This window comes from Falco naumanni, chromosome 5 (assembly GCF_017639655.2).
Source record: "Falco naumanni isolate bFalNau1 chromosome 5, bFalNau1.pat, whole genome shotgun sequence".
In the NCBI taxonomy this organism is placed as follows: domain Eukaryota; kingdom Metazoa; phylum Chordata; class Aves; order Falconiformes; family Falconidae; genus Falco; species Falco naumanni.
This window is the reverse complement of record NC_054058.1, coordinates 19,529,737-19,552,491: the sequence shown is the minus strand read 5'-3', so window position 1 is coordinate 19,552,491 and position 22,755 is coordinate 19,529,737. Positions and strand designations below refer to the sequence as shown.

General features: G+C 40.1%; 1 protein-coding gene across 1 annotated transcript; it reads left to right on the top strand.

The window, feature by feature from the left end:
* Nucleotides 1–1,445: 1,445 nt before the first annotated feature.
* PYROXD1 (pyridine nucleotide-disulphide oxidoreductase domain 1) lies at nucleotides 1,446–21,686 on the top strand. Its single transcript, XM_040594667.1, has 12 exons — nucleotides 1,446–1,696; nucleotides 5,981–6,061; nucleotides 8,366–8,485; nucleotides 9,871–9,999; nucleotides 13,441–13,514; nucleotides 14,263–14,423; nucleotides 15,372–15,472; nucleotides 16,751–16,880; nucleotides 17,769–17,881; nucleotides 20,010–20,132; nucleotides 20,434–20,571; nucleotides 21,087–21,686. Exons 1-12 carry the CDS (start codon nucleotides 1,616–1,618, stop codon nucleotides 21,333–21,335), a joined length of 1,500 nt encoding a protein of 499 aa, XP_040450601.1. The 5' UTR covers nucleotides 1,446–1,615; the 3' UTR covers nucleotides 21,336–21,686.
* Nucleotides 21,687–22,755: the final 1,069 nt, after the last annotated feature.

The following is a 22,755-nucleotide window of genomic DNA, read 5'->3' as shown; positions in this document are numbered from 1 at the left end:
TTTTACAGGTCTGCACTTATCACCTCCTTGCTGTCAGTTAGAAACTAAGAAGGTATACCGTAATTGTGAGCAATTCTTTTCACAGTCTTAATTTGCCTGGTTGTGTTGGTTTTTTACATTTTTTGTGAATGGAGGCAGTAACAACTTTTCTTAGTTTGCACAAGCAAATGCTGCAAGTAAAATGAGAATTTCTCCAGTCGTTTATCATATACTGCAGAATAAAATCCTTGGAAGGTATTCTTGTACCTGATGACGCAAGTCTATCCAATATCTTGCACCGTTTAGGTCAGGTCATTTACTCAGGTAATTTACAGTGGCATGCGCTGTGTTCAGAGAGCAGAATTTAGTTTATGACCAAAATGGCCAGCAATTGTCTGGACTGTAAAATTACCTTCAATGCTGGGAAAAAAGTTACTTCTTAAAAAAAAGACAAAATGAAAGTATTTATAACTAACTGCCATCAGGAAGTAACTGTTTTGGAGGGTGTGATTGATGTCCTGATGGCTACAGGAATGTCTGAACAGGCATCGGCCATAAAATAAAAGTAATTTTCTGTGGTGCATGCAGTTAGTAGTTTTATCCCGTATAGCTCATCCCTTCCTCCAAGAGGATCAAAAGCATTGAAGGTCAGTGTTAGAATGAAAATCGTACTTACTGATGTGCTGAAAACTCTAAGGTAAACCAGAGCGCAAAAGCTTGGAACTCATTTTAAGCAGCTCATCTCCAGCTATAGGCATGGCTGGCCCCTTTATAGGCGTCAGTCTGTGTCCTGACTGTGACACATACATCTCGTACCACACTTGCCCTAGTCTCAAAACCAAAGAAAGAAGCAGCAAAGCCATCGGCTGCGGCGACTGAAAGCGGAGGGGCCGCTGACCGGCGGGGCCGCGCCGCGGGGACCGCCCGGTGCCTGCACACGGTCCCTGCGCCCGGTGGCACCTTGTGCGGGTGGGGGGGCGGGGGAGGCCCGGGCGGGGGATCCCGGGGTGGGGGTGAGGGATCCCGGGGGGGTGTTGGGGGGGGCCCGGGGGGTGCGGGGGGGCAGCTCGGGAACACCCGCCCCATGTGCACCGCCACACGCTGCCGCCGTGCTGCTTCTGTTGTATCCAGCATCGGGGGCGGCTGGGGAGAAGGCAGTGTCTCGCATTCCCGTGTTTCTTTTTCCTGATATCCCGTTAAGGGGTGAAGAAAGACCTGAACGTAATTTTTTTTCTTTGTTTTTTTATCATAGCTATTTGCTATCTGCTCTCTTTGGTCCCTTGGCAAAGTCCATCAGAATCCTCCAGCGTTCAGGCCCGCGAAGTCCTCGCTCCGCCAAGGAAGAATGTAACTTCCGAATTAAATAAAAATCAGCGGGAAAAAGGTGTGACGGGCGGGCGAGCTGAGGGAGGGGTGGCTCCGCCGCCCCGCCCCGCCCCGCCCCGCCCCGCCCCCGCGGGAGGGCGCGCCGCCAGCAGAGGAAGTTTAGGCGCCACCGCCCGCCGTAGCTGGGCTGCTGCCGCCGCCGCCGCCCTCCACGGCCTGGCGGGGAGGCGGCGCTGAGGAGCCGCTCCCGTGGGTAACCGGCGATTATTTTTTTCCTTCGGCGGCGGCGCGCAGGGGAGCAGGCAGGGAAATGGCGGCCTCCGCCGGCGCTGCGCGGAGTCGGTTCGTGGTGGTGGGCGGAGGAATCGCAGGGGTTACCTGTGCGGAGAAGGTAAGGGGCCTCCTCTGCCCGCTTCGCGCATGCGCGGCCCGCGCGGCACACACCCCCCCACCCCCCCAGCCGGTAGAGAACTCCGGGCGCGGGGGCCTGGGGCCGAGCGGGGTGTCATATTGACCCCGCACGCCAACCTCGGCCCTCCCCCGCGGCCCCGGCGGGAGCTGGGCCGGTAAGGCCGGGTCTCGGCCTTCGGGCGAGGCTCCCCAGCCCCGTGGCGTCACCGGCCCTTTAGGGTGCCGGGGGCGGGCCCGGCGGGCGGGCCCTGTGCAGCTCCGTGTGCGCCTTAAGCGCGGCCGGCCGTGCGCGGCGGGAGACCGCCGGGCCGGGGGGGGGGCGCTCGGGCGGCGCGGTTCGCTTGAAGGCGTACGTGTTTTATAGGGTCGACTTACGAAATTACGTAAAACAGTTCATTAGATTTATTAGTCATTTCTTAGATATTTTTATCTATACATTAATTACATAATTACGCGCCCCCCTTGTTTACAAATAATTTGTCCCTCTTTTGAAAAAAAACAAACAAAAACAAACCAACAAATTGAAACAAAACCAGCCCCAGGGAAGCAGTGTTGTAATATAAAAGTATTTGTCGGTCTAGAAATATTGAAGAGGTTAAAATAGTCGTGCAAATAACCCGGTACGAGTTTACGACTGCTTCATAAAAAGGGGAGTAGAACTTTGTAACTTGGGAAAGCTGCCATTCCGTGTGCTGGCCAAGAGGCCAGGGACTTGAAGGAGCCCTGCATGCATCATTCCTCGCAGCCATAAAGTTTGTACTGCCGCTCAAGTGAAGGCTGCTGCGATGTCCTGCTTTTTATAAAAGCACTGCTCTGTTTTTCCTGTGTCCATGTTCAGGGCTGTACACCTGTGGATGTTGTCCAGTCTCCAGCTTTCCATGAGCTCAAGCTCTAAAAATAAATTTATTTGTTTCTTTTTTAAAGGTTTTTAGTGTTTTTAAAGTAACAGTAACTGGAGATAACTTTGTACCTATAGTGTGGAATGAAATGATGTGGATATTAGTTCAGTGAATATTTTATATACTAAAACTAAAAAGCAGTATAAAGACTGTGTTTCAGATATATCTGTTCTCTGGTGATGAAGTGATACTATTTAATTTCTGACATTGTATAAACTACATGCAGGCTAATTTAAAAAAAATACTGATACTGTTCTCCATCTTCATGGAATTAGTTTGTTTCTACTAGTTTGGGTTTTTTTTCCTTTTATTCATGGTTAATGCAATATGTGGGCACTGGTACTACAGACCCTTAAATACTATATTAATATGAGTAATCCCTTAAAAGTTGATTAAACTATTCACATAATTAAGGCTCTTGTGTTATCCCTATGTGCTTGCAAGAATAAGTTTTGGATCATACATTTCATATTCCCAAAGACTTTGTTTTCCTGGAAGTAATTTAGAATTGTATCTAGTTGCTATGATCCTGTTTCACAATACAGTTATTTCCAATTTATAGTGGATGTCTGTAATCTTTAAGATTGCTGTAAAAGGGACTAGCATATATTGTTTTCTTGATTATTTTTTTTCTGCTGTGTTAGTGCCAAAGAGTTAAAGCTTTGGTTTTTTTGTCAGTTCATAGAGAGTACCACTTACCCCCCTGGGCTCTTTCCCTCACCTTTTTTTTCTTTTCCTTGGAAAACCCAATCAGATTGTTACATGATGGCAGAGACTTGCCTCTTTTTGGCTCATCTCTTAGTACTGCAGAAAGCACAGCAGTGAGTATTAGTGGTCTTTTAGTATATGTTTTAATTCACTAAATCCATTAAAAGTGGCACTGTGTTCTAGAAGAATTTATGTGTTGTACATGTATAGTTGAGCGCATGCTTTAAATGAAAGAGGAATATTGAACACAATTTTTCTCAGCTCTAGTGTTGAGCAAGTACAATTCTGTGGAACATAGTAGCAATAAACAACTTGTCCATCATACTGCATTTTAGGTATGTGATGTCTTGTAGTTCAGACTTCTCAGGCAGCTGAGAGCAATCGTTGCATCAGGTCTGTCTCAAGTATTTTCACATATAGTTACTTTTTGAGTATGTTTTGAAATATTCTGACAAAAATGTCTTAAAAGTTTGAGTGTGACTTTTTTTTTATTGCCACAAGATTTTTCATGTCTTACGTAACTTCTGCCTTTCATGCTTATATGGCAGCATTTCTTTCTAGATTGTGATGACTTGCACATTTCTGTATGCATGGATAAACCTAATACTCTATCTGGCAGATTTTTAGTTTTAGTATTTTTAAAAGTAAAGAAATGAAATAACCTTAATAATACTAAATGAAAGTTTCAAACAACCATTAAATCTTAATAAGAGGGCAGAGGTAAGCATTTGAGTATAACTGATGCAAAATACATGATGGCTGTCTTAAAATTACATAGACTCACAGAATGGTTTAGGTTGGAGGGGACCTTAAAGATCATCTAGTTCTAGCTCCCCTGTCACGGGCAGGGACGCCTTCCAGTGGATCAGGTTGTTCAGAGCCCTATCCAACCTGACCTTCAATAATTCCAATGATGGGGCATCCATAGTTTCTCTGAGCAACCTGTTTCAGTGTCTCACCATCATCATAGTAAAGAATTTCTTACTTATACCTAATCTAAATCTCTGTTTAAAACCGTTACCCCTTCTCTTGTCGCTACAGGGCCTGGTAAAATGTCTCTGTCTTTCTTGTGAGCCCAGTTTACGTATTGAAAGACCACAGTACGGTCTCCCTGGAAGCCTTGTCTTTTTCAGGCTGAACAACCTATCTCTTAGCCTGTCCTCATAAGAGAGGTGCTCCAGCCCTCTGACCATTGACCAGCTGTATTCTGGGCCTGCTGTAACAGGTCTGTGTCTGTCTTGTGCTGGGCGCCCCAAAGCTGGATGCACTACTCCAGGTGGGGCCCATTGACCTGCTGGCCACTCTTCTTGGGCAGCCCAGATACGATTGACTTTGTGGACTGTAAGCACATGTTTACAATCCTTATCTAATTCTTAACCAATCAATATCCCCAAGTCTTTCTCTGCAGAGCTGCTATCAATACATTCATCCCCCAGTCTGGACTAATACTGTTGATTGCCCCAACCTGGGTGCAGGACTGTGCTTTTGACCTTGTTGAACTTCACAAGGTTCATGTGGGCCTATTCCTCAAACCTGTCAGGATCCCTCTGGATGACATCCCTCTAACCAATTGACTGTACTGCTCAGCTTGGTGTCATCTGTGAACTTGCTGAGGGTACGCTCAATCCCACTATCTGTCATTAATAAAGCTACTGAACATGATCTCCGTAGTGTTCTGTTGTTTTTCTGAGGCTTATTAGATACAGCTGGGAGCACCTGCTGCAGCACAGTGTGTTACTTAACCTTTCTTCCTGTTATCTGTCAATACAAAGTGTTCAGCTGTGATACGTGTGAAATATGTTAGGGATTCATGCTATAAAGTGTGGATTACATAGCCTTGTTAAATTAATTTGTATTTGCCAACGTGAATCTCCCTTAAACCAACAAGGCTTCACCACATAAACCTTCAGATCACACAGGTCTGAGGTACAGGAATACATGCTAGTCCCTTTATAGCGCAGCTGGTTGTGCATGACATGAAACATCCTTCTTCGTGGCTTATACAACTGTTCTGTTCATCTACAGAATGTGGTGACAAGGAACCCTGCATTTTGCCTGTACCTCAGAGACAGATGATTTGTTCTTGACAGAGCTGATTTATTTTCTGTGGCAGAACAATGCATGTTTAAAATAGGAACTTTTCACTTTGGCTTGGGGCTTGTAAAAGTCTTCTATTGCTTAGTAGTACTCTGAAGAGAATAATCCATTTATCAGTTTACTAAATGACATTTAAAATAGCCAATAGGAGTTAGCATTTCCTCTGTTAAAATGAAATCTGTGAACAATTACTCACTACTGTGCAATAAAAATAAGTATGTCCAGTAACTGGGTATCTCCAGAAATCACATGATCATAGGCTGTCCCATAGGCTGCCCTTTAGAATACTGTGAGAATAGGCTTTAGAGTAGTCATTTATACCATGGTTGCAGTTCCTGAAGATGTATTTGTGTGTAAATGAATCAGTCTTGGGTCTCCAAATTCTGTTCATTTTAGTTGTTATTCTTTCATAGTCTTGAAGTAGTGTTTATCCAGTAGGGTTCTACAAGACTAAAGTAATGTAATAATACATGCTACCTTTCACCAATAAGTTTATTATCTTAAAGTCAAAATCTATTGATGACTGTATTCACTCATCGTGATTTCTGTTCCTTTACAAGCTGGCCATGGAATTCCCATCAGAAGATGTTCTTTTAGTGACAGCTTCTCCAGTTATAAAAGCTGTAACAAATTTCAAACAGGTAAGAGAGACTTACTTTTTGTTATGGGAAGACCTCTTCAGAAGTTTGCATAGGTACAAATAATTTAGAACATAATCCTGAAAATGCATATGACTTTGAACTTATTTTCATGTTAGTGTGGCTGTAATAGTAAGTGCTAGCAGGACTGAAGAGATATTTTCTAGTGATGCATAATCATTAGTAATTAGTGAATATATTCATGCCATTTGAGCAAAGGTTAAATTGGATGCTTATATGGTTGAAGTATTTTTGAAGTTACTAAAGCTTTATTCCACTGCATTATTAATGGGGGCTCCATTTTAAGCACTGTAATGGTATCTTTGAAATACATTACTTCAGAAACTTAGTCTGGCTAGCGGTTCTCCTATACAGCACTGTGTTTGAGTTTCAGGCAGAAACAGACTTCTAACAAGTAATAAAAAAGGGATAGTCTTCTGTGAAATTGCCTTCAGCTTTATCTCCAGCAGCTGGTGATTCAATGACCTCTCTCCTGCTGGTTTGAGAAAGAAAATAAAATCTGTACATGAATTCAGATTTCTGGCCTTAGCAGGTTTACTAAGCTGGTTTTGCTGAGGTGCTCAGATCTTGGAAAGCACTGCTTTTTTTCCCCACTCTGAGGGAACTTCAAACTCTACCATAGGGCACGGAAAGAGTTGGAGACTGGATTGCACTGAACTCGGGACACAAAGCTGCCAGCCAGTAAAAAGTTAGGTTTTACCTGTCAGGGAAAGTTAAGACATGGAGAGCTGGGCTTCCACTTGGCCTTTAGATTCATGACTGTCTTTCTGAAACATGGTATCTAACAGGTGAGGCATGTCTCATGATGAGTATGTGATAAGAAAGAAAAGCCACTCTAATTTATCTGACAGTCCGGTTTTAACATAATTCTTCCTGGTATATGAATGCCTAATTCAAATAACTGGGGCGGGTGTGTGTGGAAATAAAGCATAGAGAGATTTGAACAGCAGTTCTTTGCATGTAGTGGCTGTAATTGGCTGTCAGCATCTCTTCCTTTTTGCGCTGTGGTTGTTGCCCAGGGCTAATGGGATGCTCAGAACATGGCTGAGAGACCGAGAGCTATATGTGAGACTGGAAGAATAACACCCAGCTAAAGAATATCTTCTGAGCTTGAGTGCTGACAGTAGGGTCATGAGTATCCAGGAAAAGACATTTACACGTTGCAGAGGTGTAGAGTCTATAATTCACATTGGCAGAAGTTTCAATATCTGAAGAATAAGGGAATAGCCAAACACTATCTGAAGGCAGCAGCATTGAAGTTTTGGACATGAGCATCTTAATTTCTCTCTGAATTGCAAACATTGTGTGGCTTCTGGTTCCTAGTTTTGTTCCAGACTCTTTTGAGTATTCTGTAAAGTAGAAAGCATGGAGGTTCCCATGCAGGTGCTCCCTTCTGGAAGAAACCCCAGATAGACATAACTTGAATGTTTTCCAAGTCCTGGTTTGTGCCTCCTGCCCCTGCACGCCCACCCCCTGCCCGGAGTCTCTGTAGTATCACATAGTGACTATGGATGAGATGCTGAGTAAATGCTTTGAGGTGATCTTGAATCTGTTTTGCCTGAACACTTGACTTATATGTCCCGTTCACAGGTTGGACAATGGTAAGCTCTTTTCCTGCCCTAAGGGCCAGCTGGCTACCTGCAACAAAAGGTTTTTGAATCATTAGGGTTTTGCAGAAAATGTCAGTGGTGGGGTTTTGTGTTGTGGGTTTGGGTTTTTTTTAAATAGAATAAAAATATTTATTCCAGAAAAAAGGTGTTTTACTACAAAATGTTATTTATATTACAAAATATTATTTATATTACAAAATACTGTAAGGTATTTTGACCAAAATCTTTTTCCTAAAATGCCAAGGAGAGGAAAATGCTCATATGGGAGAATATTACTGAGTAATTTCATCAAAGTTACAACAAACAGAAAAACAGGGTCTTAACACTGCATCAAGTAAGTTAAAAAGCAGTGTTAAAAACTAATAATATATTCTATTTATGGAATAAAACTTCATAGCAGTTAGAGCAGCCATCAGGATTCTCCAGTTTTTGCTTAATGTGTAGCTTTAGAATTAGAATTCTCTGTGCTACTTTGACTCTTTACAAAGAATAGGCATGAAAGGATTCTATATAGAAAAAGGAACTTAGCAGTAACGTGATAACATGTGTTGTGACAATACTGGCTTTATGTTGTGACTTCTTTACTGGAAATGAACATAACACATTTTGTTACAAGCTTTAGAAAAAGGGATGGATAAATGATTCATATTTTTAAATACCTCTCTTCTTCCTACAGGTCTCCAAAACACTTGAAGAATTTGATGTGGAAGAGCAACCAAGTTCTCTATTAGAAAAACGATATCACAATATCAAAGTTATACAGTCTGGAGTAAAACAGTTGAAAAGTGATGAACATGTAAGCTGGTGTTTTGTCTTTTATATGTTTTTTCAATTATTTAAGAAATATCTTAAGCAGTTCAACGTTCTGGGTGTGAAATTCTGTTCAAGAACATTCTGGTTATTAAAGTGTTAAGTTACCAAAATCACAAGAAAATACTTCCTAACTTTTAATTTCACTTACGACTTACGCTGTTGTTCAAGTAGAAATACATACAAGGGACAAAATTGTAGATCAAAAATTGCTTGTTGATTAAGAGACCGTATCTTTTAGATTTAATTCTTTGACACCTTAGACATACTTTGTTGAATACCTGATTGGAACAGCAGGGAAACCGGTTGATGAAACCAATACTGTATGTCAGTATAGGTGTCTGAAAATTGCTGTAACCCTTGATTGGAGAGATCTCTGATTCTTGAATTACTGCTTGTTGCTACAGAGACCAAAATCTTAAGGACTTTGTGACACGGGGCGGGGGGGGGGGAAGAGTTCTTAAACAACATTTCCATCTTTTCTTCTTTATTTTTAGCAGGAAATACATTGCAAGTATGAGCAATGTACAGCATGTACAGATCTGTGTTAGTGCCTGTGTCAGCTCAACATTATTTTTCACTTCAACATTACCAGAAATTCACATTAAGATCCAAAACTGGTTTTGCTCATTTTAAGTTAGAGATATGATTCCAGTTAGATTCTGCTAATATTTTGAATTTAATGATATTCTTGTATCACTTCTATAATGGTGTTTTAGTTTAGGTATGTGTCTGTGGACACAAAGATTTCATGTGTATAGATTTGGACGATCTTTTGCCCATAACCTTTAAAAACTCTTTGTGCAAAATTAGTGTAAACTATTTAGCTTCTAGTTTGGAAAACAAATAAGGTCATAGAATGTTAAGTACTGCTTGTTGCAGAATGATGTAGCTTGTTTAGTGCCTACCCTTTTTCTTTAGCAAAGAACAGAATTTGCCGGTTTTCTAAACTGTATTCTAGCCTGTGCCAGGTTAAGTTATGTACAGGTTTACCGTTGTTGAAATGTTTTGAATGAGATTCTTAATTGCTAACATACACTAGTGCATAATGTTAATGTTGATGGGGTGGGATATTTGTCACATAGAAAACCTATTCTTCTAGTACAGCTAGTAAATACAGTGACACCAAGTGGTAATCCTTGTATGTCATCTTTCTTTGAGTGCACCGTCTGTCATATAATGTCATATGCCTGTAAGTTTGTGGTGAGTGTAATGCAAATAAACGACACAGAGTCAATGAGAGTAGGAAGGCTTGCTCTTTAAGAAGCGGGTTACAGCTTTTAATACCTGCAAAATACTATGATGCTAAGGAAAAAAATGCTGATGCTCTCCTAGAGGTCTGCAGTTGCTTTTTCTCTTCATTTTTAACAGAGGATTGTCACTGAAGATGGGAAGGAATATATGTATGAAAAACTTTGCCTGTGTGCTGGAGCAAAACCAAAACTAATTTTTGAAGGAAACCCATATGTATTAGGAATCCGGGACACTGACAGCGCACAGGTAAATTTGTTTTGGACTTAAAAGTGTATAATATATTCCTGCTTCTGATGCAAAATACTAAAAATGATTATGGAGTGAAATGGAGAAACAGATGATGTTTGTTATTGTATATCCTTAAATATAAACACTTTCAGTAGTAGAGAAATAGCCTTAAAATACCATTAAATTAATTAGTCACTAAATTTATTAAGTTTATAAATAGCTCATAGACAGTATTTATAACATGATAATCTAGAATAAATGGTGTTCTACCCTCCATGTGGAAGCCAATCTGAAAATACAAGCAGGAAGTAGGCGTCAGTAGAAACTTCCCTGAGAAGGTGTATCTGCTACACTGTATGAAGGGCTGCTCAGTGAAAAGCTACTGTAGGGCATTTTTTTTTTTTTAATTCTACTGTAGTTTGTCCCCATTGTACAGAAAAGAGTTGTAGTCAAAGATGTGAAAAAGTTTTCAAATGAAAAATGACTCGGACTAAAACTTCAGCTTGGAAGTAGAAAGAGGTTTCACTGCTATAGGTCTTTAGAATTAGAGGAGACAGGGTGAAAGTTGTTAGAAGGAGAATATCACACAGATGTGGGTACCGTTAGGCTTGCTTTAATCACAACTCGGAGTTGGGCCACCACCTCAGTGATGGGCAGAGAACAAAGGGGTGCAGCATGGCTTATATACACTAATCGGATCACTAGTCAAAGTCAGAAGTTCTGGGAGTTTCCTTTGGTCTTATCAGGTCTGGAATCCATCACCCAGTCCTGTCCCAGTTGATTCATCTATTTGGTTCCAGTCTCTGACTTGGTTTCAGGGTCCTCCTCGGATCATGATCTTTTTTCCACCTGCTTTAACTCACACAATCCTGCAAGCACACTTAATCTTTGAACAAGCAATTCCTACTCATCTATATTAATTTTTCTAAAGACATCTGTGTTTCAGAAAGCACCTGTGTACACAAATTTCTCATCTATTGTTTTTCTATTCTCCTGCTGATTAACTTGACTACGTTTTAAAACAGCCTTGGAGTAGGGCTATACAAAGGCCGAGGCCTGGTTATGCCACTTATCAGCTTCAGCACTTCAGATTTCTTAATTCAAACTACATTTTCTTTAACAAAAGTGAACACTGCTTCTCCATAGCATAAAAACTGGAGTTCATCAAATTAAGTTTGATGCTGAGAATAAAAAAGATGTTACTTTTTCAAGCAAAGTGAAGTGAAACTATGAAATTGTTGTTTGTTTTGGATATTAAACGTTTACCTGAGTTAAAAAAAAACACAAGAGAAATAAAGAGGGAAGAAAAAATACATGTTCCAGGATACTATCGACATGTGCTTGTTGTCTTCTGATGGTCTTCCCTGTGCGTCCACTGTTGGGCACTGTGGGGAAACAGTAGACTGGACTATCATTTGTCAAAACTGATGTTGAATGAGGCTGAAAATGCTTGTTTCTAAGGTTTTGTTTGCTTTTTATTTTAATGATGATTGGTTGTGTCCACTAGTCCCCTCTGATACAACTTCAGTGTCTTTCTCTGAAGGGATTAAAGGACTTTTTCCTTTGCAGTTTTCCTGATCTTTTACAGTTCAGGCTCTCTTGACACAGTTAGTCAGGTAAACTGGAAGCACATAAGAACAGATTTTTGTGTAATTGCAAAAATTGATCTAATAGTCATGGTTCTTGATTTGTTTGAAAGAAAATACTTGAAGTGGTTATACTATGATCTAAAAAATACTGTCTGGCCTGTGTTTAAATTTATTTTATTTCTCTGTCGTAGTTTAACCCAGCAGGCACATAAATACCACACAGATGCTTGCCCATCCCTGCTGTGGCATGGTGGAGAGAACTAGTGGGGAAAAAAACAAAAATTTGTGCATGGTGATAAAGACAGTTTATTAGGACAGGAAAGGAAGAGATAATAATCATGAAAAATTAAGCCGAAAAAAACTCGGAATGAAGAAAACTGCTAGGAGACTTTTTGTACTTTTAGTAGCAAGGTATTTATTACCTGCGTGGGGGAGGAGGTAGTTCACTCTGAAGCACACGTGCAAAACAGGCTAATTTATACATTTGACATACATGATTGCAATGTCTTTACATACATTATTCATGTGATTACAAAATCTCATTGCATATTAGTGATAGGTGGAGCCTGGGCAGAGTTCAGGTGGAGTCTTCTCTTGGCATCAGTTTTGGGAGGGTTGTTCAGGCCTTTCGGCCCTGCTCAGGTGGTTTTCCTCAGGGCTGAACTTTTTTCAACCTTCTTTCATAAGTGGCTCTGCCAGACTCTTGTACAAAAAATCTTGGCTTGCTACCATTTTCTTCTATTGATATGTCTAACTTTATCAGATGTATGATTTCTAGTACCTGGTACAGCAGTCTCTATCAATGGCTTAGGCTTGGGTACAATGAGCAAGAACAGGGTGATTCAGCACACCATGCTCTGTTTCCTTGGTACAAGAGAGTTGAGCAATTTTGCAAGACAGAATGGGGCGTTTACAGAGCTGAGTCTCTTCTCAGGAGTCTTTAGGTTTTTAGGCCTTATTCCTTTTCATAAAAGAAGTAGAGTATACAGAACAAGCGATGCACAGTGCAGTTACCACTTGCTGACCAATGCCCAGCCAGTGCCCAAGCAGAAGCTGCTGGCCAGCTTTCCCCATAGCTGATAGTATTGGAATGTCCCTTTGGCCAGTTTGGGTCAGCTGTCCCAGCTGTGACTTCCCCCAGCTTCTTGTGTGCCCCACCAGCTCTCTTGCTGGTAGGGTGGGGTGAGAAACTGAAAAGTCCTTGACTTAATGTAAACACTGCTTAGAACAACTAAAATGTCAGTATGTTATCAACATTACTCTCATCCTAAAGCCAAAACACAGCCACTAGCTACTAGGAAGCAAAAGAACTCTATCCCAGCGAAAAGTAGGATGTTCTGTCACCACTAAGGTGTGATTTGGAGACTTGTTTGTTTCTGAAAGCTTTTGCACAAATAAAATTGGTTCTCAGACTTGCTACAAATTATTTCTTAGACTACCGATTCCTGATAAGGAGTTTTTAAATTACCAAGTTTCTGTATCTTTGCCTTTTTAATGTTATACAGATTACTGTGAAAGTTATGCAAGTTGTGATATCCCAGTGTTAATAGTCTGTAGGACAGAGAACAGTCTCCTAGATTCTGTTAAAGGCTCTGTTGAATTGGTTTACATGTTATTATTTTATCTCTCCTGTCTCAATTTGAGACTTGTAAGACGGTAACAGTAACTTCATCCCTTAATGTGGTAGAACTTTACAGGTTTCATTAGCTTCTGTAACAGGTCTTAGCATAAGTAAATGCATATCATTAGTCTGAGAAAATTAAAATAAGATGACTAAGAAAGCAAGAAAATATTGAAGAGGATATAATTGATCAGCATGAAGGAACATATAATCTAAGTTGTAATTGACAATTTTCCTTTCTTAATGCAGGCTTTTCAGAAGAATTTGGCTCAAGCTGAGAGAATAGTAGTGGTGGGAAATGGTGGGATTGCACTTGAATTAGTGTAAGTAAATGACTAAATCTTGAAGATGCATATGCAAATAAAATGACAATAAAATGTTAAATGTATTGTGCAAGAGTTTGGGAGAAGGTTGACTTACAAAATTGTAGTTCTTGAAGCATTTGATCAAAATAACTTTTTCACAGTGTAGTGGTGCTTACTGTCATGTAAAATTCAGCAGGCTTCAGAAGAAGCTTTGACACAGCTATCAAGAATATACGGTGTTTTTCTGGTTTGGCACCAACTGAGATTTCTGTTAACAATGATAAGGGCAGTGTTTCAGTTAGAAAACTTGTCTGACTTCTGGAGACAGAAGATGTAACAGGAATAAAGAGGTGGCTTATCTTGCACCCAGCTTAATTTAAGTCAATAGAACTTCTGAAATGTTTGATGTGACCTTTGTCACAGATAGGATACTGAACCGTGTGGTCCTGCAGTCTGCTAGGTTACAGAACCACCTGTATTAGACAATTATATGGTCTTGTGTGGTGTTGTAGGGAGTAACTTTTTCACTTTTCAATAGACTGTCCTCTGCATGTCTCCAGCAGTTCATGTTCCAGGTAGTACAAACAAGATATAAATGCCTGTTCCTAGCAGTGGACAGTCTGGCATTGCAGTGGATTTGATAGGTTTAAAAGTCTTAGGTCCCTTATTTCAAGCTTCTGGAATGAAACCAGGCACACTTGTGTTGCTAAGTCAGATCCTTTTCAGAATCTGTCTGCCACTTTATTCATTGTTTAAATGTCCACAGGTATGAAATTGAAGGCTGTGAAGTGATCTGGGCTATCAAAGACAAAGCCATTGGGAACACTTTTTTTGATGCGGGAGCAGCTGAATTTCTCATTCCAAAGCTAACTGCTGAAAAACGAGAGACTCCAATTGAATGTAAAAGAACCAAGTACACAATGGAAGGTATGGTGCTTTGGTCTTCTAACACGGCAGCAGCAGCATTTAATTAATTTAGCAGGCTGTAAATAAGGTTTAGTCTTATTATCAGTGGCATTTCCTTCTTCAAAAAAGCAATATAAAATCCCCTCCAGAATTTATGTAGACACACAACAGCATGTAATAGTTACCTGTAAACTGCAAAAAATGTGCTTATCTTTATATCTGTGCCAAATATTCCATCTGCTGAAGAACTTTTCTTTATTTTCTGTAATGTTTTAATGTTTTTTCTGAATTACGTCAGCATTATGTAAAGACCTGTCCCATAATAAGCTACTGGAGGACCAGATAAAACATCACAGACCATGATTACAGGTGCAGTGAAACTGTAGTGTTAATTAAGAACAGTTAATCAGAACTGCATGAACAGATGTGACAGAAACATGTATTTGACCAAAATACTAACAAAAAGAAGAGCATGGTTTTAGACTTCAGGTCGGAAGAATAAATTGTGAGATTGTCAGCCTAAACATCACTAAATGGCACCACCCAGTGTTCTTCACATGTATCGTGTTATGTTAGAATTCGCACTTCTGTGCGGTGGGGAGGGGACAGTGCACATTTGCTGGCAGATGGACATCAGTTTAAATGTTAGCACTGGTGCTAAGCAACCAAGTCTATAGCGCGTCTCCAGAAGCCTGGTGCTGTTGGGGTCTGTCTGGCTCTCAAGGGTCCATGCAGACACCTCACGGTGGCATGGTTGTTGCTGAGATGAGTGAAGTAATGAAAGGCATAAAACTGAATGGTGGCTTGGAGTCTGACTTGTCTGCAGGTTAATGGGTTTGGGGGCATTACATTTTGTCTTCCCTTTTGGCAACCAGATCATATTTCTCTTAATTGAGGACCCTCGTTCTGAATTCTGCGGGCAATGTAGTATGCATGCTAAATCTGATCTTCTTCATCTCTTTCCTTCAGGAAATGAGGAAAAAGAAAGACCTATAGCAGCAGCTGACAAACTGGGCAGTGCCTTAGGCCCTGATTGGCATGAGGGCTTAGCTCTTAAAGGGACGAAAGAGGTATGGTCAAAATCCTGCTTACACATTTGCTGAAATATTGCTTTAAGTGAGTAAGGGTGACAGAATGTGAAATACCACATTCAGGATTATTAGAAAAATAGAAATCAAATGTGCTTGAGCAGATCCTCCTGTTCCGTCAGAACTGAACAGGAAAATATGTTAACACAAAGGAATTTTCTGCCTCAGAAGAAAAGTGGCTAATCGGATCCACTGGCATGATTTTAGCAGTTTGCTCTTCAAATTGAAATGTAAATGTGGGTTTGCATATTTCTGTAGGACTGATGTCAATCCTAGCTTTAACCAGAAGCAGTGGTGCCTCTATTGTCCTGATTTCAGCTGCCATATGTACATTTTCTTATGTGAAAAATAAGACAGTAGGATTTGTACAGAGGTGCAGGGAACATCAGTCCCCTGTCACAGTAGATAATGAAATGCAAAATGAGTGGTGGACTCATGAGCACTGTGAAGAGTTTCATGCTTGAAATTAAATAAAAATCCTCACTTTTCATAGGTTTTCATCAGGTCTTTATTAATTTCTTAGCTGTTAGTTGTTTGCATCTGTAACACATTTAAAAGAAAGACCTTTCAAAAGGTGATCAGTCATAGATTCTACAGAAATAACAACTAAAGGATGCTTAGGGTATTCAGCACATTAGTTGGTGGTGTTTGGGCTGTTGAAGGCTGTGGAAATATGTTTGTGTAGTGGAGAGTAAAACCTTTCGAGGCCTGAATCCACAAAACAGTTTAGAGAAATGGGCAACCTTCCTACTTCTGTCTTGAGCTTAGAATAGAAGTGGTTGAAATATGGGTTGATGAAACAGGATATGTTTTCTTTTTCTTTCTACAGCATGTAGAACATGCACTTATTATTGTTATCATAATTTAATTCATGATAGGAAAGTAAGGGATTTGAAATCCTGAAAGACAGAAAAGATGAGTTTACTTTTTTCTGGTAAGTTCTGAATTCTCTTCCTGTAAGCTCAGGGCAACTTGAATATGTTTTCTGGCATGCCTGGAAAAGCTAAATTGTAATGAAATTTCAAGGAACATCAGATACCTGCTGAAAAAGCACGTGAATTGCCATTTGCTGTGGTTAGATCTGTACTAAAAAAGGAAAAAGTGTGGGAACTAAGCTAATGCGTCATGCTTTAGGACAGGATACATGGTTCTGTTTTTTTTTCCAGTTTAGTAACGTCAATTTACGTGAAGGTATACTTGCTATTAAACATGTTGTTATTTCTAATCATTATGTGTACAATTTTGTCAATCTTTCTTTAGTTTTCTCATAAAGTACATATTGAAGTACTATGTGAAGTGAAGAAAATACACTTACAGGAAGAATTTATACGACTGCAACAGACATCTTTCACTTTTCCTAAAGAAGAGAAGAACATAGAACCAGACGAGGGTAGGTGTCAGTGCTGATGAGAAATAATGTGTTGAAGATAAAAGCAGCACTGGAGCATGTTTGATCTTGTTTGCTGTTCTAGAGCAAATACGGATTTGGAAAATAAATCCTTTATTTCTGTAAATTAAATGGAGCTTGAGTAACAAATAGTAGTTGAGCATTTGATTTATGGGCTACAATTACATTAAAAAATGTTATGGGTCAAACCCTTTTTCCACAAAGTCACCTAAATCCTTTATGCAGAATATCCCTTGCTTGTGATGGTCCAATAAAAACATATATTAACAGCGGTGTTAAAACAGAAGAAAAAAAATAGTGTCAAAATGAAGTAATCGTTCAAAGAAAGTAGAAGAAAATATTACTTGCCATGAGTAATTCTATTAATAAATTCATCTCAAAGAAAATTAATATTTAAAATAATATCTTAATAGCCAGTTACTCCCAGTATAAAATTCTAGGAAGTCAATTCTCTGATGTTCTTTTTGCTTTGAGGCCTTCCCTGTGCATCTGTAAATTTGTATGTAAAAGACTATTTCGAAGTTGTGTACTTAAGAGAACATCCCATGGGTCTGAAGCAGTGGCAGGACATAGTATTTTCCCCCAACAAATGAGGGCTTTGATTTAGAAAAAGTTCAGAAAATGTTAATAGTAGGACTTGAAGCTAAGCTCCAAAATCTCATTTTTTTCTAGTCCTGAGTGAAGGTAAGAAATGTTATAGGTCACCTCTGATAATTTTTTGTTTGTTTTTTATTTTTATTTTTCCCTACCTAATCCATTCGATATCTCAAAAGATTATATTTTTTTCTTCTTAATTCATGGCTTAAGACATAATTAATAAGGTAATTTCTGTTGGTTACTTTCTCAGGGCAAAATTTTCCCCTTTTTCAGTGCTATGGCCTGTATATGTGGAATTAACTAATGGAAAAATTTATGGTTGCAATTTCATTGTCAGTGCAACTGGAGTTGTGCCAAATGTTAAACCATTTCTTGATGGCAATAATGTAAGTATACTGATTTCTTTTGAAGTTTAAGTTGTTTTTTAAGGTGAAATAAGCTTTTTCAGCTGGTTTATGCTTGTATTCTGACGGGAAGTATTGATTGCTAAAGGTTTTGAATGTTGAACAGTGTTTCAAAATACGGCGGGTATATATTGTGTTGGTATATAATATCCAACATAATAAAAAATAATTTGACTTGGCTTATTATGTTGCTACTCATATGTACAGTATATATATACAATTTACACTCTAAAGATTAAGCCTATACAAAGAGAGAAAAACATTTGTATGATTAGTTCACGCGGCAAAAATCTTATTTTACAAATTTTAAAATTTTCTCCTGGGAAGGCAGCAGTAATTTCCAGTATTCTTGATCTGGGAAACTGAGCTGTGAAGGTGCTCATGTTCACTGAGGGAAGTCACACTTTGGATCTGCATCCAAACGTGGATGATGATTAGAGTTCATAGCTGCCATGTGGATTTTTAGGCCTTGAGATGGTTTTGTCTCTGTGTCAGGTGTCTTGTTTAACACTGCCTGGCAGCTCAGCCCCGTGCAGCAGCTTGCTTACGCTTACAGTAGAATGGGGGAGGAGGGTTGGAAGAGTTTAAAGTGGCAAAACTCATGATTTGAGATAATTTAGGCAAATTTAGGCAAAGCAAAAGCTGTGCACACAAGCAAAGCAAAATAAGGAATTCATTCGCTGTTTCCCATCGGCAGGGAGATGTTCAGCCATTTCCAGAAAAGCAGGGCTTACAGGCATGACAGTTACTTGGGAAGGCAAGCGGTGTAATTATGAACGTCTCCCTTTCCTCCTCCTTCCCCCAAGCTTTTTTTGCTGGGCACAACATTGTATGCCTTGGGGTATCCCTTCAGTCAGTGGGGGTCAGCTGCCCAAGCTGGGTCCCCTCCCAACTTCTTGAGCACAGCAGCCTCTTGCTGGCAGGGCAGCATGAGAAACAGGAAAGTTCCTGAATCTGTGTGAGCACTGCTGAACAACGACTAAACCAGCCCTGCGTTATCAACACTGTTTTCAGCACTAATCCAAAACATAGCCTCATAGTAGCTCCTGTGAAGACGGTTAACTCTACCCCAGGCAAAATCAATACATTAGGGTATTTGGTGTTTTGTGGTACCCTCTAATTAGGAAGTAAAACACTATCCTCTGAATAAAGCAGAAGAAAATTATGGAAACACACATTGGATGTTTAGCCATGAAATACTCAAGGCCTACATTAGAAAGTTTGATTAGGTATTTAGGTATTTGCAGTGGTATTTTTTGGCCTTGGCAAAAATACAAAATGAGACTAGGTGTCCCTGTAACACATGTAGTGTGACTGGAATTTGGCAAGCTGTGTTACGTCCCTGCCTAGGTATCAGTAATAATGTTTCATAAGCCTATGCTGTGTTCTAGAAATAATGCTTAATGCTTTGTATTTAACATGAGACTGGACAGTCTCATGTTAAATGATTTTTTTCGGTGTGTAATGGTGTTTAAGCTTTTTTTAATACAGAGTTTGAGATATTTTGAAGGCTATGTGATTGTTATTTGTAAAATGCAATACTGGTATGTTCTTAAACTTGGTGAGAAAGGAATGCAGAGGTTGTTAGGAAGTTCTGCTTTTGTAGGCTAAGTTTGTATTTGCTTATTTGAAAGGTTATAGGTTTGAAAAGATTGAGGAAAAACTCCGCAAGAGCAGGATTGCATTATAATATGGAGAAGTAATACTTGGTATGTAGACAGTTGTGAAAAATACTTCATTAAGGTACTCTTCAGGGGATCTGTTTTCTTCCCTTGAAGATGGGGGTCTTGAGACTGAGGTTTGAACAATGTTTCTCTGGTTGTCAGTCTTTCCTAATTGAGTCAGATTAGATGGGAGAATGAATAGCCGCAAATTGTTCATAGTGAATGACCTTTTCTCTGTTGCTACATGGCATCCAGAAGAGCATCCTGCTGGGTTCCTGTCCTATTTGTTCATATGATTTTTAGGTCTTCAAATGTTTTGATAAGCAGAATAGTGAATTTACCTAAATTTTTTTAGGAGTAACAAATGAGATGACTGCTTAACATGGGGAAGTTGAATTACTTTGAGTTACTATTTTTCTTATTGCTGATCTGTGCAAATACTTTAGTTTGCTGTAGGTGAAGATGGAGGTCTTAAAGTAGATAAGCACATGCACACATCCCTGCCCGATATATATGCAGCTGGAGATATCTGCACAGCTTCGTGGGAACCTAGTCCAGTGTGGCATCAGGTAAATCATATCTTAAGATTGTGCACTTAGCAGCCATCTAATCTACAAAGGAAATTGCACGCTATTACACAGATGGGAGAAAAGAAAGTTCAATTGAAGCAGAAACCAGTGAATGAGTAGATAGTCCTGGGTGTGTTGATGACAGATAATTTTATCTGCGTGGCTGAAAGCCAAGCTGTTCAGCCTTTCTTGTATAATGAAAATACATAGTATGCATTGATGAGAACAGTGAGTCCCGGTCATTGCACAGTGACATGTATTTGTGTTTTTAAATCCTTGTAATATATTTTTTTTTTTTCAGATGAGACTGTGGACTCAAGCTAGGCAGATGGGATGGTATGCAGCAAAATGCATGGCAGCAGATGTTTTAGGGGAATCTGTTGATATGGATTTCAGCTTTGAACTATTTGCTCATGTTACAAAATTTTTCAATTACAAGGTAAAGCAAATACAGTCTTAATATTCTTAAACCACTGAGGAACCCATACTGCTTGTTTATATTCACTTGCTAACTCTGAGCAGGTAGTTCAGTTTTTCTCTATATAATAATTAATCTTAGTTTAGATTTTCTCTGTTCACGGTAACTTTGAATCCTGAAACTGACAAGCGCAAAGATCTTTACAGTTACATTACAAATTGTAATTGGTGAGTGACAACCGATCTACTTTGCATTTTCATACATATTCCGTTTCATTAAGTTTCTGTTCATGGATAAATTTGACACAGTTCAGCACGGTAACTGGTGTTCATTGTTGGGGATTGTGGATGGTATTTTCAGGGTGAAGATTTTTATTTCTGATGTGGGTTTCCAAGCCAGCGAAATGGGGGAGGTTCCCTAGGGACAAGTATTTCCCAGTTTACATCAGTCTTCTGAAGCTTAGAACTGTTACCAGCAGAAATGCTAAAAGCCACTGCAGTGTTCTTATGAGTACTGCTTCTTTTTCCTTCTGTTAGGTGGTGGTTTTGGGAAAATACAATGCTCAAGGCTTGGGTGTAGACCATGAACTGATGCTGAGATGTACCAAGGGACAAGAGTATGTTAAAGTAGTGATGCAGAATGGCCGAATGATGGGAGCTGTGCTGATTGGTGAAACGGACTTGGAAGAAACCTTTGAAAACTTAATTTTAAATCAAATGGATCTTTCAGCCTATGGTGAAGATCTCCTGAATCCAGATATCGATATAGAAGATTATTTTGATTGAACAAAACCCCATTTCCATTTTGTATAAAGTTTGGACACAGGGTAATATGTCTTACAAACTGTTTCTTCGGGATTACCAGAAATGAGGGATAAGTGCGATTCCTTATTAAGATTTTGTGTTCATCTTGTCAAAATACTGACCGGCACATTAAATTAATCTGTGCAGAAATGCAGCAACAAAAGCCAACTGGATTAGTGTTGGCAAGGAAGTTTTGTCTAGACTAATTCACATACGAGAACACGGCTATGACAGTTAAAAAGTGAGTCACTGTGCTGTTGAGATAGCACTGCATTCGCTTGAATGCGACGTAGCCTTCACTTTTAAAACATAAGTAAAATGTGTTAAATCCTGTGCCTGACTCGTAGCTCCCTTCTTCCTCAAACCGTGCGTAAATTGCCTGCTATAGTTACCAGAACCTGGTTTCCCTTGGCTGACTGCTGTGCAGGTTCCTCCTCTCAGCCTGTGAGCCACCCTTGTGAGCTGGGATGTCTCAATGGGATGGTGGTGCCTTCCCTGCCTAAAGCTACCTCCAGGCTTGGGCGGTGTGAGCATTGGCAGAGGTGGGAAAGCTCCTGCTTCCTAAAACTGCTTGCTCAGGTGAATGTTCACAAGGCAGGCGGGCTGTGTTGGCATCCCACGAGCAGCCAGGTCTCAAGGCTCCTGTTGCAGCTCATGGTACCATCTCTGTTGAGCTGGCCCACGTGGAGAGGACATCTTCTGGGCACAGGGCGCTTGGAGCTCTTACTGCCTAGAATGTGGCCTGCGAATATATGGCAAGGTGAATGCTTTTTTTTTTTTTTTTTCCCCCCTCCCCATAAGTTTATTTCTGAAATAAATGTATTTTCTGCTCAGCTAAGTGCAGCACGCAAACGTTGAACAATGAAAGCCAGGATGAGCTGTCAGTTGAGTGGTGCGTTCTGACGGATCTCCAGCAGGATCAGTGTGCAGTGCACTCCACAGAAAGGTTAACGCAACAGCGCTGGTGGATGTTGCCTGCAGCAGTCTTCCCTGTCAAGAGCCTGTGGAGCAGGCGGCTGTATCCAGCTTATGTGGTAGGTGGGATGGGATGCCACCTTGGGTGAGAGTCCCGTATCCCGATGGTGTTCTTACTAGATAACTGTTACAGTCACCATAAAACCATTCGTGGGGACCCTGTGTCCTGGCTGCTTTCTGCCTGTTCCTCTCTTTCACTGTCAGGCATATTGGTTCCAGGAAGGAATTTGTGCAGGTACTAAACTCCAATCTGATTTGTGGTAACTAGTGACAAAGTACCTACTACTAAGTTGCAAATAGGGGTTTAAGCTGTTAGTTTTCAATCGTAACTAGCTCCCTGGCTGTATGTTTAGTTAACCAAGATGTCCTTTAAGTGAAGTGTACGCACAGGGTTGCTTCAGTCAGATTTCTTCTTTTTTAGTTGCTA

Coding starts and splice junctions, on each gene's coding strand:
- PYROXD1 (XM_040594667.1), top strand. CDS start 1,616: ATGGCGGCCTCCGCCGGCGCTGCGCGGAGTCGGTTCGTGGTGGTGGGC. Junction 6,062..8,365: donor CTGTAACAAATTTCAAACAG/GTAAGAGAGACT, acceptor TTCTTCCTACAG/GTCTCCAAAACACTTGAAGA. Junction 16,881..17,768: donor GAACATAGAACCAGACGAGG/GTAGGTGTCAGT, acceptor CCCCTTTTTCAG/TGCTATGGCCTGTATATGTG.